The 16,645-nt window shown below is 41.5% G+C and overlaps 1 protein-coding gene across 1 annotated transcript in view; it reads right to left on the minus strand.

Annotated features, from left to right (window-relative positions):
* Positions 1-16,645, minus strand: part of LOC139574675 (netrin receptor UNC5A-like) — a 623,219-nt gene that overhangs the window by 91,747 nt on the left and 514,827 nt on the right. The window contains exon 10 of the mRNA XM_071399451.1: positions 1,374-1,461. Within this exon, the coding sequence (XP_071255552.1) occupies positions 1,374-1,461 (88 nt within the window). The remainder of the gene's footprint in view (positions 1-1,373; positions 1,462-16,645) is intronic.

The raw sequence follows: 16,645 nt of genomic DNA on the forward strand, positions 1-16,645 counted from the left end.
GAGGTTGGGGTGGGAGAGAGGTTGGAGTGGGAGAGAGGTTGGGGTGGGAGAGAGGTTGGGGTGGGAGAGAGATTTGGGGTGGGAGAGAGATTTGGGGTGGGAGAGAGATTTGGGGTGGGAGAGAGATTTGGGGTGGGAGAGAGGTTGGAGTGGGAGAGAGGTTTGGGTGGGAGAGAAGTTGTGGTTGGAGAAAGATTTGGGGTGGGAGAGAGGTTTGGATGGGAGAGAGGTTTGTCTACTTTAACATCATACATCTAGATAATCTGAGGCAGGTCTACTTTAACATCATACATCTAGATAATCTGAGGCAGGTCTACTTTAACATCATACATCTAGATAATCTGAGGCAGGTCTACTTTAACATCATACATCTAGATAATCTGAGGCAGGTCTACTTTAACATCATACATCTAGATAATCTGAGGCAGGTCTACTTTAACATCATACATCTAGATAATCTGAGGCAGGTCTACTTTAACATCATACATCTAGATAATCTGCAGTATAAGTAATAAACTACTGAATCCTAATTTACTACTGTTCTTCTGTGTGTGTGAGTGTGTGAGTGTGTGTGTAAAAGTGTGTAAAAGTGTGTGTGAGTGTGTGTGTGCATGTGTGTCTGTAAATGTGTGTGTGTTTATGTATGTGTGTAAAAGTCTGTAAAAGTGTGTGTGTTTGTGTGTGTATATATATATATATGTGTATGTGTGTGTGTTAGTGTGTGTGTGTATATATAGTATATATACAGTGGGGAGAACAAGTATTTGATACACTGCCGATTTTGCTAATTAATTACTTAAAAATCATACAATGTGATTTTCGGGATTTTTGTTTTAGATTCCGTCTCTCACAGTTGAAGTGTACCTATGATAAAAATTACAGACCTCTACATGCTTTGTAAGTAGGAAAACCTGCAAAATCGGCAGTGGGTCAAATACTTGTTCTCCCCACTGTATATATATGTGTATGTGTGTGTGTGTGTGTGTGTGTGTGTGTGTGTGTGTGTGTGTGTGTGTGTGTGTGTATATATATATATTTGTGTATGTGTGTGTGTGTGTGCATGTTTTGCTGGGTTTTGTGGACAGGATGGCAGATGGGTCTATACCCATAATCCATTCGGAACATTTTTGTGATTTTTTTTGCAATTTTGAAATTGTACGTTTTGATAAACGTCTATTTCTACAGTAGACTGTGAGAAGATGTTGAGCTAACACGTACGCAATCACAGACAGACAGACAGACAGACAGACAGACAGACAGACAGACAGACAGACAGACAGACAGACAGACAGACAGACAGACAGACAGACAGACAGACAGACAGACAGACAGACAGACAGTGCCAGCCAGTTAGTCAGAGTTAAAGAGCCCACCTTAAATCTTCTTTCCTCTGAGCGGTGAGATATATCTCATAGATCTTTCCCCTGGGGATGGCCTCTGGAGGGATCAGCAGGCTGATGCCTAAACAACAACACCACAGAAGAAGAAGAATGAATCCGAACACAAATAACACCACCACAGAAGAAGAGAGAGAGAGAGAGGCTCATTTGTTGTGTCTGAACGGTGCTTTTGTAATTCCACAAAGGACGCCAGCCGGAGGGGCCGACATGACGCGGGATGAGGACAACACGCTGGCGCACGCACACGCACACACACACACACACACACACACACACACACACACACACACACACACACACACACACACACACACACACACACACACACACACACACACACACACACACAAACACACGCACACACACACGCACACACACACGCCTGACAGAAGAGAACGAATACCTCAGAGAATAGTTACAGCGTTCTCAAAACACTGTTAAGTGAAGGATTCTCATCACATAGTTCTCCACTAAAACAACATGTGTTTCCTGTTCTGCAGCTACACTACTACAGGAAGATAAACAACATGTGTCTCCTGTTCTGCAGCTACACTACTACAGGAAGACAAACAACATGTGTTTCCTGTTCTGCAGCTACACTACTACAGGAAGACAAACAACATGTGTCTCCTGTTCTGCAGCTACACTACTACAGGAAGACAAACAACATGTGTTTCCTGTTCTGGAGCTACACTACTACAGGAAGATAAACACCATGTGTTTCCTGTTCTGCAGCTACACTACTACAGGAAGATAAACAACATCTGTCTCCTGTTCTGCAGCTACACTTCTACAGGAAGACAAACAATATGTGTTTCCTGTTCTACAGGAAGATAAACAACATGTGTTTCCTGTTCTACAGGAAGAAAAACAACATGTGTTTCCTGTTCTACAGGAAGATAAACAACATGTGTCTCCTGTTCTGCAGCTACACTACTACAGGAAGACAAACAACATGTGTTTCCTGTTCTGCAGCTACACTACTACAGGAAGATAAACAACATGTGTCTCCTGTTCTGCAGCTACACTACTACAGGAAGACAAACAACATGTGTTTCCTGTTCTGCAGCTACACTACTACAGGAAGATAAACAACATGTGTTTCCTGTTCTGCAGCTACACTACTACAGGAAGATAAACAACATGTGTTTCCTGTTCTGCAGCTACACTACTACAGGAAGATAAACAATATGTGTTTCCTGTTCTGCAGCTACACTACTACAGGAAGATAAACAACATGTGTTTCCTGTTCTGCAGCTACACTACTACAGGAAGATAAACAACATGTGTTTCCTGTTCTGCAGCTAAACTACTACAGGAAGATAAACAACATGTGTTTCCTGTTCTACAGGAAGGCAAACAATATGTGTTTCCTGTTCTGCAGCTACACTACTACAGGAAGACAAACAACATGTGTTTCCTGTTCTGCAGCTACACTACTACAGGAAGACAAACAACATGTGTCTCCTGTTCTGCAGCTGCACTACTACAGGAAGACAAACAACATGTGTCTCCTGTTCTGCAGCTGCACTACTACAGGAAGACAAACAATATGTGTTTCCTGTTCTGCAGCTACACTACTACAGGAAGATAAACAACATGTGTTTCCTGTTCTGCAGCTACACTACTACAGGAAGACAAACAACATGTGTTTCCTGTTCTGCAGCTACACTACTACAGGAAGACAAACAACATGTGTCTCCTGTTCTACAGCTACACTACTACAGGAAGATAAACAACATGTGTTTCCTGTTCTACAGCTACACTACTACAGGAAGATAAACAACATGTGTTTCCTGTTCTACAGGAAGATAAACAACATGTGTTTCCTGTTCTACAGCTACACTACTACAGGAAGATAAAAACATGTGTATCCTGTTCTGCAGCTACACTACTACAGGAAGATAAACAACATGTATTTCCTGTTCTGCAGCTACACTACTACAGGAAGACAAACAACATGTGTTTCCTGTTCTGCAGCTACACTACTACAGGAAGATAAACAACATGTGTTTCCTGTTCTGCAGCTACACTACTACAGGAAGATAAACAATATGTGTTTCCTGTTCTGCAGCTACACTACTACAGGAAGATAAACAACATGTGTTTCCTGTTCTGCAGCTACACTACTACAGGAAGATAAACAACATGTGTTTCCTGTTCTGCAGCTAAACTACTACAGGAAGATAAACAACATGTGTTTCCTGTTCTACAGGAAGACAAACAATATGTGTTTCCTGTTCTGCAGCTACACTACTACAGGAAGACAAACAACATGTGTTTCCTGTTCTGCAGCTACACTACTACAGGAAGACAAACAACATGTGTCTCCTGTTCTGCAGCTGCACTACTACAGGAAGACAAACAATATGTGTTTCCTGTTCTGCAGCTACACTACTACAGAAAGACAAACAATATGTGTTTCCTGTTCTGCAGCTACACTACTACAGGAAGACAAACAACATGTGTTTCCTGTTCTGCAGCTACACTACTACAGGAAGATAAACAACATGTGTCTCCTGTTCTGCAGCTACACTACTACAGGAAGACAAACAATATGTGTTTCCTGTTCTGCAGCTACACTACTACAGGAAGACAAACAATATGTGTTTCCTGTTCTGCAGCTACACTACTACGGGAAGATAAACAACATGTGTCTCCTGTTCTACAGGAAGATAAACAACATGTGTTTCCTGTTCTGCAGGAAGATAAACAACATGTATTTCCTGTTCTACAGGAAGATAAACATTTGCTTCCTGTTCTACAGGAAGATAAACAACATGTGTCTCCTGTTCTACAGGAAGATAAACAACATGGAAGATAAACAACATGTGTCTCCTGTTCTACAGGAAGATAAACAACATGTGTCTCCTGTTCTACAGGAAGATAAACAACATGTGTCTACTGTTCTACAGGAAGATGAACAACATGTGTCTCCTGTTCTACAGGAAGATAAACAACATGTGTATCATGTTCTACAGCTACACTACTATAGGAAGATAAACAACATGTGTCTCCTGTTCTGCAGCTACACTACTACAGGAAGACAAACAACATGTTTTTCCTGTTCTGCAGCTACACTACTACAGGAAGATAAACAACATGTGTTTCCTGTTCTACAGGAAGATAAACAACATGTGTCTCCTGTTCTACAGGAAGATAAAAACATGTGTCTCCTGTTCTACAGGAAGATAAACAACATGTGTATCCTGTTCTGCAGCTACACTACTACAGGAAGATAAACAACATGTGTTTCCTGTTCTACAGCTACACTACTACAGGAAGACAAACAACATGTGTTTCCTGTTCTGCAGCTACACTACTACAGGAAGATAAACAACATGTGTTTCCTGTTCTGCAGCTACACTACTACAGGAAGATAAACAACATGTGTCTCCTGTTCTGCAGCTACACTACTACAGGAAGATAAACAACATGTGTTTCCTGTTCTACAGGAAGATAAACAACATGTGTCTGCTGTTCTGCACCTACAATACTACAGGAAAATAAACAACATGTGTCTGCTGTTCTGCAGCTACACTACTACAGGAAGACAAACAACATGTGTTTCCTGTTCTGCAGCTACACTACTACAGGAAGATAAACAACATGTGTCTCCTGTTCTGCAGCTACACTACTACAGGAAAATAAACAACATGTGTTTCCTGTTCTACAGGAAGATAAACAACATGTGTCTCCGGTTCTACAGGAAGATAAACAACATGTGTATCCTGTTCTACAGGAAGATAAACAACATGTGTCTCCTGTTCTACAGGAAGATAAACAACATGTGTCTCCTGTTCTACAGGAAGATAAACAACATGTGTCTCCTGTTCTACAGGAAGATAAACAACATGTGTCTCCTGTTCTACAGGAAGATAAACAACATGTGTTTCCTGTTCTACAGGAAGATAAACAACATGTGTCTCCTGTTCTACAGGAAGATAAACAACATGTGTCTCCTGTTCTACAGGAAGATAAACAACATGTGTTTCCTGTTCTACAGGAAGATAAACAACATGTGTCTCCTGTTCTGCAGCTACACTACTACAGGAAGATAAACAACATGTGTCTCCTGTTCTGCAGCTACACTACTACAGGAAGACAAACAACATGTGTTTCCTGTTCTGCAGCTACACTACTACAGGAAGATAAACAACATGTGTCTCCTGTTCTGCAGCTACACTACTACAGGAAAATAAACAACATGTGTTTCCTGTTCTACAGGAAGATAAACAACATGTGTCTCCGGTTCTACAGGAAGATAAACAACATGTGTATCCTGTTCTACAGGAAGATAAACAACATGTGTCTCCTGTTCTACAGGAAGATAAACAACATGTGTCTCCTGTTCTACAGGAAGATAAACAACATGTGTCTCCTGTTCTACAGGAAGATAAACAACATGTGTCTCCTGTTCTACAGGAAGATAAACAACATGTGTTTCCTGTTCTACAGGAAGATAAACAACATGTGTCTCCTGTTCTGCAGCTACACTACTACAGGAAGATAAACAACATGTGTCTCCTGTTCTGCAGCTACACTACTACAGGAAGATAAACAACATGTGTTTCCTGTTCTACAGCTACAATACTACAGGAAGATAAACACCATGTGTTTCCTGTTCTGCAGCTACACTACTACAGGAAGATAAACAACATGTGTCTCCTGTTCTGCAGCTACACTTCTACAGGAAGACAAACAATATGTGTTTCCTGTTCTACAGGAAGATAAACAACATGTGTTTCCTGTTCTACAGGAAGATAAACAACATGTGTTTCCTGTTCTACAGGAAGATAAACAACATGTGTCTCCTGTTCTGCAGCTACACTACTACAGGAAGACAAACAACATGTGTTTCCTGTTCTGCAGCTACACTACTACAGGAAGATAAACAACATGTGTCTCCTGTTCTGCAGCTACACTACTACAGGAAGACAAACAACATGTGTTTCCTGTTCTGCAGCTACACTACTACAGGAAGATAAACAACATGTGTTTCCTGTTCTGCAGCTACACTACTACAGGAAGATAAACAACATGTGTTTCCTGTTCTGCAGCTACACTACTACAGGAAGATAAACAACATGTGTTTCCTGTTCTGCAGCTAAACTACTACAGGAAGATAAACAACATGTGTTTCCTGTTCTACAGGAAGACAAACAATATGTGTTTCCTGTTCTGCAGCTACACTACTACAGGAAGACAAACAACATGTGTTTCCTGTTCTGCAGCTACACTACTACAGGAAGACAAACAACATGTGTCTCCTGTTCTGCAGCTGCACTACTACAGGAAGACAAACAATATGTGTTTCCTGTTCTGCAGCTACACTACTACAGAAAGACAAACAATATGTGTTTCCTGTTCTGCAGCTACACTACTACAGGAAGACAAACAACATGTGTTTCCTGTTCTGCAGCTACACTACTACAGGAAGATAAACAACATGTGTCTCCTGTTCTGCAGCTACACTACTACAGGAAGACAAACAATATGTGTTTCCTGTTCTGCAGCTACACTACTACAGGAAGACAAACAATATGTGTTTCCTGTTCTGCAGCTACACTACTACGGGAAGATAAACAACATGTGTCTCCTGTTCTACAGGAAGATAAACAACATGTGTTTCCTGTTCTGCAGGAAGATAAACAACATGTATTTCCTGTTCTACAGGAAGATAAACATTTGCTTCCTGTTCTACAGGAAGATAAACAACATGTGTCTCCTGTTCTACAGGAAGATAAACAACATGGAAGATAAACAACATGTGTCTCCTGTTCTACAGGAAGATAAACAACATGTGTCTCCTGTTCTACAGGAAGATAAACAACATGTGTCTACTGTTCTACAGGAAGATGAACAACATGTGTCTCCTGTTCTACAGGAAGATAAACAACATGTGTATCATGTTCTACAGCTACACTACTATAGGAAGATAAACAACATGTGTCTCCTGTTCTGCAGCTACACTACTACAGGAAGACAAACAACATGTTTTTCCTGTTCTGCAGCTACACTACTACAGGAAGATAAACAACATGTGTTTCCTGTTCTACAGGAAGATAAACAACATGTGTCTCCTGTTCTACAGGAAGATAAAAACATGTGTCTCCTGTTCTACAGGAAGATAAACAACATGTGTATCCTGTTCTGCAGCTACACTACTACAGGAAGATAAACAACATGTGTTTCCTGTTCTACAGCTACACTACTACAGGAAGACAAACAACATGTGTTTCCTGTTCTGCAGCTACACTACTACAGGAAGATAAACAACATGTGTTTCCTGTTCTGCAGCTACACTACTACAGGAAGATAAACAACATGTGTCTCCTGTTCTGCAGCTACACTACTACAGGAAGATAAACAACATGTGTTTCCTGTTCTACAGGAAGATAAACAACATGTGTCTGCTGTTCTGCACCTACAATACTACAGGAAAATAAACAACATGTGTCTGCTGTTCTGCAGCTACACTACTACAGGAAGACAAACAACATGTGTTTCCTGTTCTGCAGCTACACTACTACAGGAAGATAAACAACATGTGTCTCCTGTTCTGCAGCTACACTACTACAGGAAAATAAACAACATGTGTTTCCTGTTCTACAGGAAGATAAACAACATGTGTCTCCGGTTCTACAGGAAGATAAACAACATGTGTATCCTGTTCTACAGGAAGATAAACAACATGTGTCTCCTGTTCTACAGGAAGATAAACAACATGTGTCTCCTGTTCTACAGGAAGATAAACAACATGTGTCTCCTGTTCTACAGGAAGATAAACAACATGTGTCTCCTGTTCTACAGGAAGATAAACAACATGTGTTTCCTGTTCTACAGGAAGATAAACAACATGTGTCTCCTGTTCTACAGGAAGATAAACAACATGTGTCTCCTGTTCTACAGGAAGATAAACAACATGTGTTTCCTGTTCTACAGGAAGATAAACAACATGTGTCTCCTGTTCTGCAGCTACACTACTACAGGAAGATAAACAACATGTGTCTCCTGTTCTGCAGCTACACTACTACAGGAAGACAAACAACATGTGTTTCCTGTTCTGCAGCTACACTACTACAGGAAGATAAACAACATGTGTCTCCTGTTCTGCAGCTACACTACTACAGGAAAATAAACAACATGTGTTTCCTGTTCTACAGGAAGATAAACAACATGTGTCTCCGGTTCTACAGGAAGATAAACAACATGTGTATCCTGTTCTACAGGAAGATAAACAACATGTGTCTCCTGTTCTACAGGAAGATAAACAACATGTGTCTCCTGTTCTACAGGAAGATAAACAACATGTGTCTCCTGTTCTACAGGAAGATAAACAACATGTGTCTCCTGTTCTACAGGAAGATAAACAACATGTGTTTCCTGTTCTACAGGAAGATAAACAACATGTGTCTCCTGTTCTGCAGCTACACTACTACAGGAAGATAAACAACATGTGTCTCCTGTTCTGCAGCTACACTACTACAGGAAGATAAACAACATGTGTTTCCTGTTCTACAGCTACAATACTACAGGAAGATAAACACCATGTGTTTCCTGTTCTGCAGCTACACTACTACAGGAAGATAAACAACATGTGTCTCCTGTTCTGCAGCTACACTTCTACAGGAAGACAAACAATATGTGTTTCCTGTTCTACAGGAAGATAAACAACATGTGTTTCCTGTTCTACAGGAAGATAAACAACATGTGTTTCCTGTTCTACAGGAAGATAAACAACATGTGTCTCCTGTTCTGCAGCTACACTACTACAGGAAGACAAACAACATGTGTTTCCTGTTCTGCAGCTACACTACTACAGGAAGATAAACAACATGTGTCTCCTGTTCTGCAGCTACACTACTACAGGAAGACAAACAACATGTGTTTCCTGTTCTGCAGCTACACTACTACAGGAAGATAAACAACATGTGTTTCCTGTTCTGCAGCTACACTACTACAGGAAGATAAACAACATGTGTTTCCTGTTCTGCAGCTACACTACTACAGGAAGATAAACAATATGTGTTTCCTGTTCTGCAGCTACACTACTACAGGAAGATAAACAACATGTGTTTCCTGTTCTGCAGCTACACTACTACAGGAAGATAAACAACATGTGTTTCCTGTTCTGCAGCTAAACTACTACAGGAAGATAAACAACATGTGTTTCCTGTTCTACAGGAAGGCAAACAATATGTGTTTCCTGTTCTGCAGCTACACTACTACAGGAAGACAAACAACATGTGTTTCCTGTTCTGCAGCTACACTACTACAGGAAGACAAACAACATGTGTCTCCTGTTCTGCAGCTGCACTACTACAGGAAGACAAACAACATGTGTCTCCTGTTCTGCAGCTGCACTACTACAGGAAGACAAACAATATGTGTTTCCTGTTCTGCAAGTACACTACTACAGGAAGATAAACAACATGTGTTTCCTGTTCTGCAGCTACACTACTACAGGAAGACAAACAACATGTGTTTCCTGTTCTGCAGCTACACTACTACAGGAAGATAAACAACATGTGTTTCCTGTTCTACAGCTACACTACTACAGGAAGACAAACAACATGTGTTTCCTGTTCTGCAGCTACGCTACTACAGGAAGATAAAAACATGTGTATCCTGTTCTGCAGCTACACTACTACAGGAAGATAAACAACATGTATTTCCCGTTCTGCAGCTACACTACTACAGGAAGACAAACAACATGTGTTTCCTGTTCTGCAGCTACACTACTACAGGAAGATAAACAACATGTGTTTCCTGTTCTGCAGCTACACTACTACAGGAAGATAAACAATATGTGTTTCCTGTTCTGCAGCTACACTACTACAGGAAGATAAACAACATGTGTTTCCTGTTCTGCAGCTAAACTACTACAGGAAGATAAACAACATGTGTTTCCTGTTCTACAGGAAGACAAAAAATATGTGTTTCCTGTTCTGCAGCTACACTACTACAGGAAGACAAACAACATGTGTTTCCTGTTCTGCAGCTACACTACTACAGGAAGACAAACAACATGTGTCTCCTGTTCTGCAGCTGCACTACTACAGGAAGACAAACAATATGTGTTTCCTGTTCTGCAGCTACACTACTACAGGAAGACAAACAACATGTGTTTCCTGTTCTGCAGCTACACTACTACAGGAAGACAAACAACATGTGTCTCCTGTTCTGCAGCTGCACTACTACAGGAAGACAAACAATATGTGTTTCCTGTTCTGCAGCTACACTACTACAGGAAGATAAACAACATGTGTTTCCTGTTCTGCAGCTACACTACTACAGGAAGATAAACAACATGTGTTTCCTGTTCTGCAGCTACACTACTACAGGAAGATAAACAACATGTGTTTCCTTTTCTGCAACTACACTACTACAGGAAGACAAACAACATGTGTTTCCTGTTCTACAGCTACACTACTACAGGAAGACAAACAACATGTGTTTCCTGTTCTGCAGCTACACTACTACAGGAAGATAAACAACATGTGTCTCCTGTTCTGCAGCTACACTACTACAGGAAGACAAACAATATGTGTTTCCTGTTCTGCAGCTACACTACTACAGGAAGACAAACAATATGTGTTTCCTGTTCTGCAGCTACACTACTACAGGAAGATAAACAACATGTGTCTCCTGTTCTACAGGAATATAAACAACATGTGTTTCCTGTTCTGCAGGAAGATAAACAACATGTATTTCCTGTTCTACAGGAAGATAAACATTTGCTTCCTGTTCTACAGGAAGATAAACAACATGTGTCTCCTGTTCTACAGGAAGATAAACAACATGGAAGATAAACAACATGTGTCTCCTGTTCTACAGGAAGATAAACAACATGTGTCTCCTGTTCTACAGGAAGATAAACAACATCTGTCTACTGTTCTACAGGAAGATGAACAACATGTGTCTCCTGTTCTACAGGAAGATAAACAACATGTGTATCATGTTCTACATGAAGATAAACAACATGTGTCTCCTGTTCTACAGGAAGATAAACAACATGTGTCTCCTGTTCTACAGGAAGATAAACAACATGTGTCTCCTGTTCTACAGGAAGAAAAACAACATGTGTCTCCTGTTCTACAGGAAAATAAACAACATGTGTCTCCTGTTCTACAGGAAGATAAACAACATGTCTCTCCTGTTCTACAGGAAGATAAACAACATGTGTCTCCTGTTCTACAGGAAGATAAACAACATGTGTTTCCTGTTCTACACGAAGATAAACAACATGTGTCTCCTGTTCTACAGCTACACTACTATAGGAAGATAAACAACATGTGTCTCCTGTTCTGCAGCTACACTACTACAGGAAGATAAACAACATGTTTTTCCTGTTCTGCAGCTACACTACTACAGGAAGATAAACAACATGTGTTTCCTGTTCTACAGGAAGATAAACAACATGTGTCTCCTGTTCTACAGCTACACTACTATAGGAAGATAAACAACATGTGTCTCCTGTTCTACAGGAAGATAAACAACATGTGTTTCCTGTTCTACAGGAAGATAAACAACATGTGTCTCCTGTTCTACAGGAAGATAAAAACATGTGTCTCCTGTTCTACAGGAAGATAAACAACATGTGTCTCCTGTTCTGCAGCTACACTACTACAGGAAGATAAACAACATGTGTTTCCTGTTCTACAGCTACACTACTACAGGAAGACAAACAACATGTGTTTCCTGTTCTGCAGCTACACTACTACAGGAAGATAAACAACATGTGTTTCCTGTTCTGCAGCTACACTACTACAGGAAGATAAACAACATGTGTCTCCTGTTCTGCAGCTACACTACTACAGGAAGACAAACAACATGTGTTTCCTGTTCTGCAGCTACACTACTACAGGAAGATAAACAACATGTGTCTCCTATTCTGCAGCTACACTACTACAGGAAAATAAACAACATGTGTTTCCTGTTCTACAGGAAGATAAACAACATGTGTCTCCGGTTCTACAGGAAGATAAACAACATGTGTCTCCTGTTCTACAGGAAGATAAACAACATGTGTCTCCTGTTCTACAGGAAGATAAACAACATGTGTCTCCTGTTCTACAGCTACACTACTACAGGAAGACAAACAACATGTGTTTCCTGTTCTACAGCTACACTACTACAGGAAGACATCTGGTTAAATACAGCATGTATGTCTCATGGAAGCAAACGTGTGTTTGTAATTATGTATTCATATCTCACATATACACTATCTAAATGTTTGCATGACCAGAATGAGGATATCTCTCCTTCTCCCTGTGTGTGTGTGTGTGTGTGTGTGTGTGTGTGTGTGTGTGTGTGTGTGTGTGTGTGTGTGTGTGTGTGTGTGTGTGTGTGTGTGTGTGTGTGTGTGTGTGTGTGTGTGTGTGTGCGTGCGTGCGTGTGTGTGTTTGCTTGTCTAGCGCCAAGTGAGAAGATTAGTGTCAAGAGTTTGAGTTAATCCATGCATACAATATGTGCTAGCATATACATGTAGAGAGAAAGAGAGAGGAAGAGAGAGAGAGAGAATGAGAGACAGAGGAAGGAGCGAGAGAGAGAGAGAGAGAGAGGAAGGAGCGAGAGAGAGAGAGAGAGAGAGAGAGAGAGAGAGAGAGAGAGAGAGAGAGAGAGAGAGAGAGAGAGAGAGAGAGAGAGAGAGAGAGAGAGAGAGAGAGAGAGAGAGAGAGAGAGAGAGGAAGGAGCGAGAGAGAGAGAGAGAGAGAGAGAGAGAGAGAGAGAGAGAAGAGAGAGAGAGAGAGAGAGAGAGAGAGAGAGAGAGAGAGAGGGAGAGAGATAGAGAGAGAGAGAGAGGGAGAGAGAGAGAGAGAGAGAGAGAGAGAGAGAGAGAGAGAGAGAGAGAGAGAGAGAGAGAGAGAGAGAGAGAGAGAGAGAGAGAGAGAGAGAGAGAGAGAGAGAGAGAGAGAGAGAGAGAGGAAGGAGCGAGAGAGAGAGAGAGAGAGAGGAAGGAGAGAGAGAGAGAGAGGGAGAGAGACAGAGAGAGTGAGAAAGGAGAGAGAGAGAGAGAGGAAGGAGCGAGAGAGAGAGAGAGAGAGAGAGAGAGAGGAAGGAGCGAGAGAGAGAGAGAGAGAGAGAGCGAGAGAGAGAGAGAGAGAGAGATAATAATAATAATAAAGAGAGAAAATAATGGTGTTCCAAAAAAGGTCCAGTCACCAGGACCACAAATTCCATCTAGACACCGTTGCCCTAGAGCACACAAAAAACTATACATACCTCGGCCTAAACATCAGCACCACAGGTAACTTCCACAAAGCTGTGAACGATCTGAGAGACAAGGCAAGAAGGGCCTTCTATGCCATCAAAAGGAACATAAATTTCAACATACCAATTAGGATCTGGCTAAAAATACTTGAATCAGTCATAGAGCCCATTGCCCTTTATGGTTGTGAGGTCTGGGGTCCGCTCACCAACCAAGATTTCACAAAATGGGACAAACACCAAATTGAGACTCTGCATGCAGAATTCTGCAAAAATATCCTCCGTGTACAACGTAGAACACCAAATAATGCATGCAGAGCAGAATTAGGCCGATACCCACTAATTATCAAAATCCAGAAAAGAGCCGTTAAATTCTACAACCACCTAAAAGGAAGCGATTCCCAAACCTTCCATAACAAAGCCATCACCTACAGAGAGATGAACCTGGAGAAGAGTCCCCTAAGCAAGCTGGTCCTAGGGCTCTGTTCACAAACACAAACACACCCCACAGAGCCCCAGGACAACAGCACAATTAGACCCAACCAAATCATGAGAAAACAAAAAGATAATTACTTGACACATTGGAAAGAATTAACAAAAAAACAGAGCAAACTAGAATGCTATTTGGCCCTAAACAGAGAGTACACAGTGGCAGAATACCTGACCACTGTGACTGACCCAAACTTAAGGAAAGCTTTGACTATGTACAGACTCAGTGAGCATAGCCTTGCTATTGAGAAAGGCCGCCGTAGGCAGACATGGCTCTCAAGAGAAGACAGGCTATGTGCACACTGCCCACAAAATGAGGTGGAAACTGAGCTGCACTTCCTAACCTCCTGCCCAATGTATGACCATATTAGAGAGACATATTTCCCTCAGATTACACAGATCCACAAAGAATTTGAAAACAAATCCAATTTTGATAAACTCCCATATCTACTGGGTGAAATTCCACAGTGTGCCATCACAGCAGCAAGATTTGTGACCTGTTGCCACAAGAAAAGGGCAACCAGTGAAGAACAAACACCACTGTAAATACAACCCATATTTATGTTTATTTATTTTAACTTGTGTGCTTTAACCATTTGTACATTGTTACAACACTGCATATATATAATATGACATTTGTAATGTCTTTATTGTTTTGAAACTTCTGTATGTGTAATGTTTACTGTTCATTTTTATTGTTTATTTGACTTTTGTATATTACCTACCTCACTTGCTTTGGCAATGTTAACACATGTTTCCCATGCCAATAAAGCCCCTTGAATTGAATTGAATTGAATTGAGAGAGAGAGGGAGAGAGACAGAGAGAGAGAGAGAGGGAGAGAGACAGAGAGAGAGAGAGAGAGAGAGAGAGAGAGAGAGAGAGAGAGAGAGAGAGAGGAAGGAGCGAGGGAGAGAGAGAGAGAGAGAGAGAGAGGAAGGAGCGAGAGAGAGAGAGAGAGAGAGGAAGGAGAGAGAGAGAGAGAGGGAGAGAGACAGAGAGAGTGAGAAAGGAGAGAGAGAAATAGCGAGTATGAGAAAAGAAAGGGAGAGGGAAAGATCATTATCTCTCTCCAGATACTATATGTCAAATACTACAATCTGATCTGGCCAACTGAAACACTGTTGTCACTTATATAACTACTGAATGATCTGGTCAACTGACACACTGTTGTCACTTATATAACTACTGAATGATCTGGTCAACTGAAACACTGTTGTCACTTATATAACTACTGAATGATCTGGTCAACAGAAACACTGGCCACCATGTTGTCACATCCGTAAATAGCTAACTACTGTATGGGGAGAGGAGGAGAGACAAGAAGAGAAGACAGAGAGGATTACAGACTTTCTGATGTTCTACATTACCAGACCATCAAGACTTTTCGTGCGTCACTCATCCACGACTAGCAACAGTGACCTGTAACCTTTTACCCCTGTTACTGACTGAGACAAGAGCCCAGTAACCTTCTACCCCTGTTACTGACTGAGACAAGAGCCCTGTAACCTTCTACCCCTGATACTGACTGAGACAAGAGCCCAGTAACCGTCTACCACTGATGCCATTAACGATGAAAGTTCTAATTGAGTTAATTTGGTCTAAAGTCGTTTTCCTGGAAGTCGTACGTCTCTCTCTATGTTCCGTCCTGCTCTCCCTCCGTTTGACCGTAATTACTGGGCCGTGTTCAGATATAGCTCATCTAAACGACTTCAGTTGTTTTTCAGAAATAGAACAGTACTTTACAAATGAATCCATATGAATGTGACTAAGTAGTGATGTCTTCTATAATAATACCATGTGTATATTTGTAGCTGACATTTTAAAGTTGCTGTCGAAGTTTTTTTCTCCATCTTGGCAGTTTGAATAAGAAGTCCAGTCAGTGGTGATGACGCAGGGTTTCTGGGTAACCATCACCGTGGCCCGAAGGTCATCTGCTTTCTCACTCTCTATGCCTGTATCCCAAATTGCACACTATCCCGTAAATAGTGCACTACTTTTAGCTATAGGGCTCTGGTCAAAGGTAGTGCACTATACAGGGAATAGGTTTCCGTTTGGGATGCGACCCGATGTTTCTAGGTAACTATCACCATGGCCCGAAGATAACCTGCAGTGCTTTCTCCCTCTCCGTACGGTCTGAAACACTAATGTAGACACTCATACAGCCTGAGTTCCAAATGGCACCCTATTCATTACGTAGTGCACTACTTTAAAACCAGGGCCCATAGGAAATAGGGTGCATTAACCAGGGCCCATAGGAAATAGGGTGCATTAACCAGGGCCCATAGGAAATAGGGTGCATTAACCAGGGCCCATAGGAAATAGGGTGCATTAACCAGGGCCCATAGGAAATAGGGTGCATTAACCAGGGCCCATAGGAAATAGGGTGCATTAACCAGGGCCCATAGGAAATAGGGTGCATTAACCAGGGCCCATAGGAAATAGGGTGCATTAACCAGGGCCCATAGGAAATAGGGTGCATTAACCAGGGCCCATAGGAAATAGGGTGCATTAACCAGGGCCCATAGGAAATAGGGTGCATTAA

Source organism: Salvelinus alpinus, chromosome 4, assembly GCF_045679555.1.
Source record: "Salvelinus alpinus chromosome 4, SLU_Salpinus.1, whole genome shotgun sequence".
Classification (NCBI taxonomy): domain Eukaryota; kingdom Metazoa; phylum Chordata; class Actinopteri; order Salmoniformes; family Salmonidae; genus Salvelinus; species Salvelinus alpinus.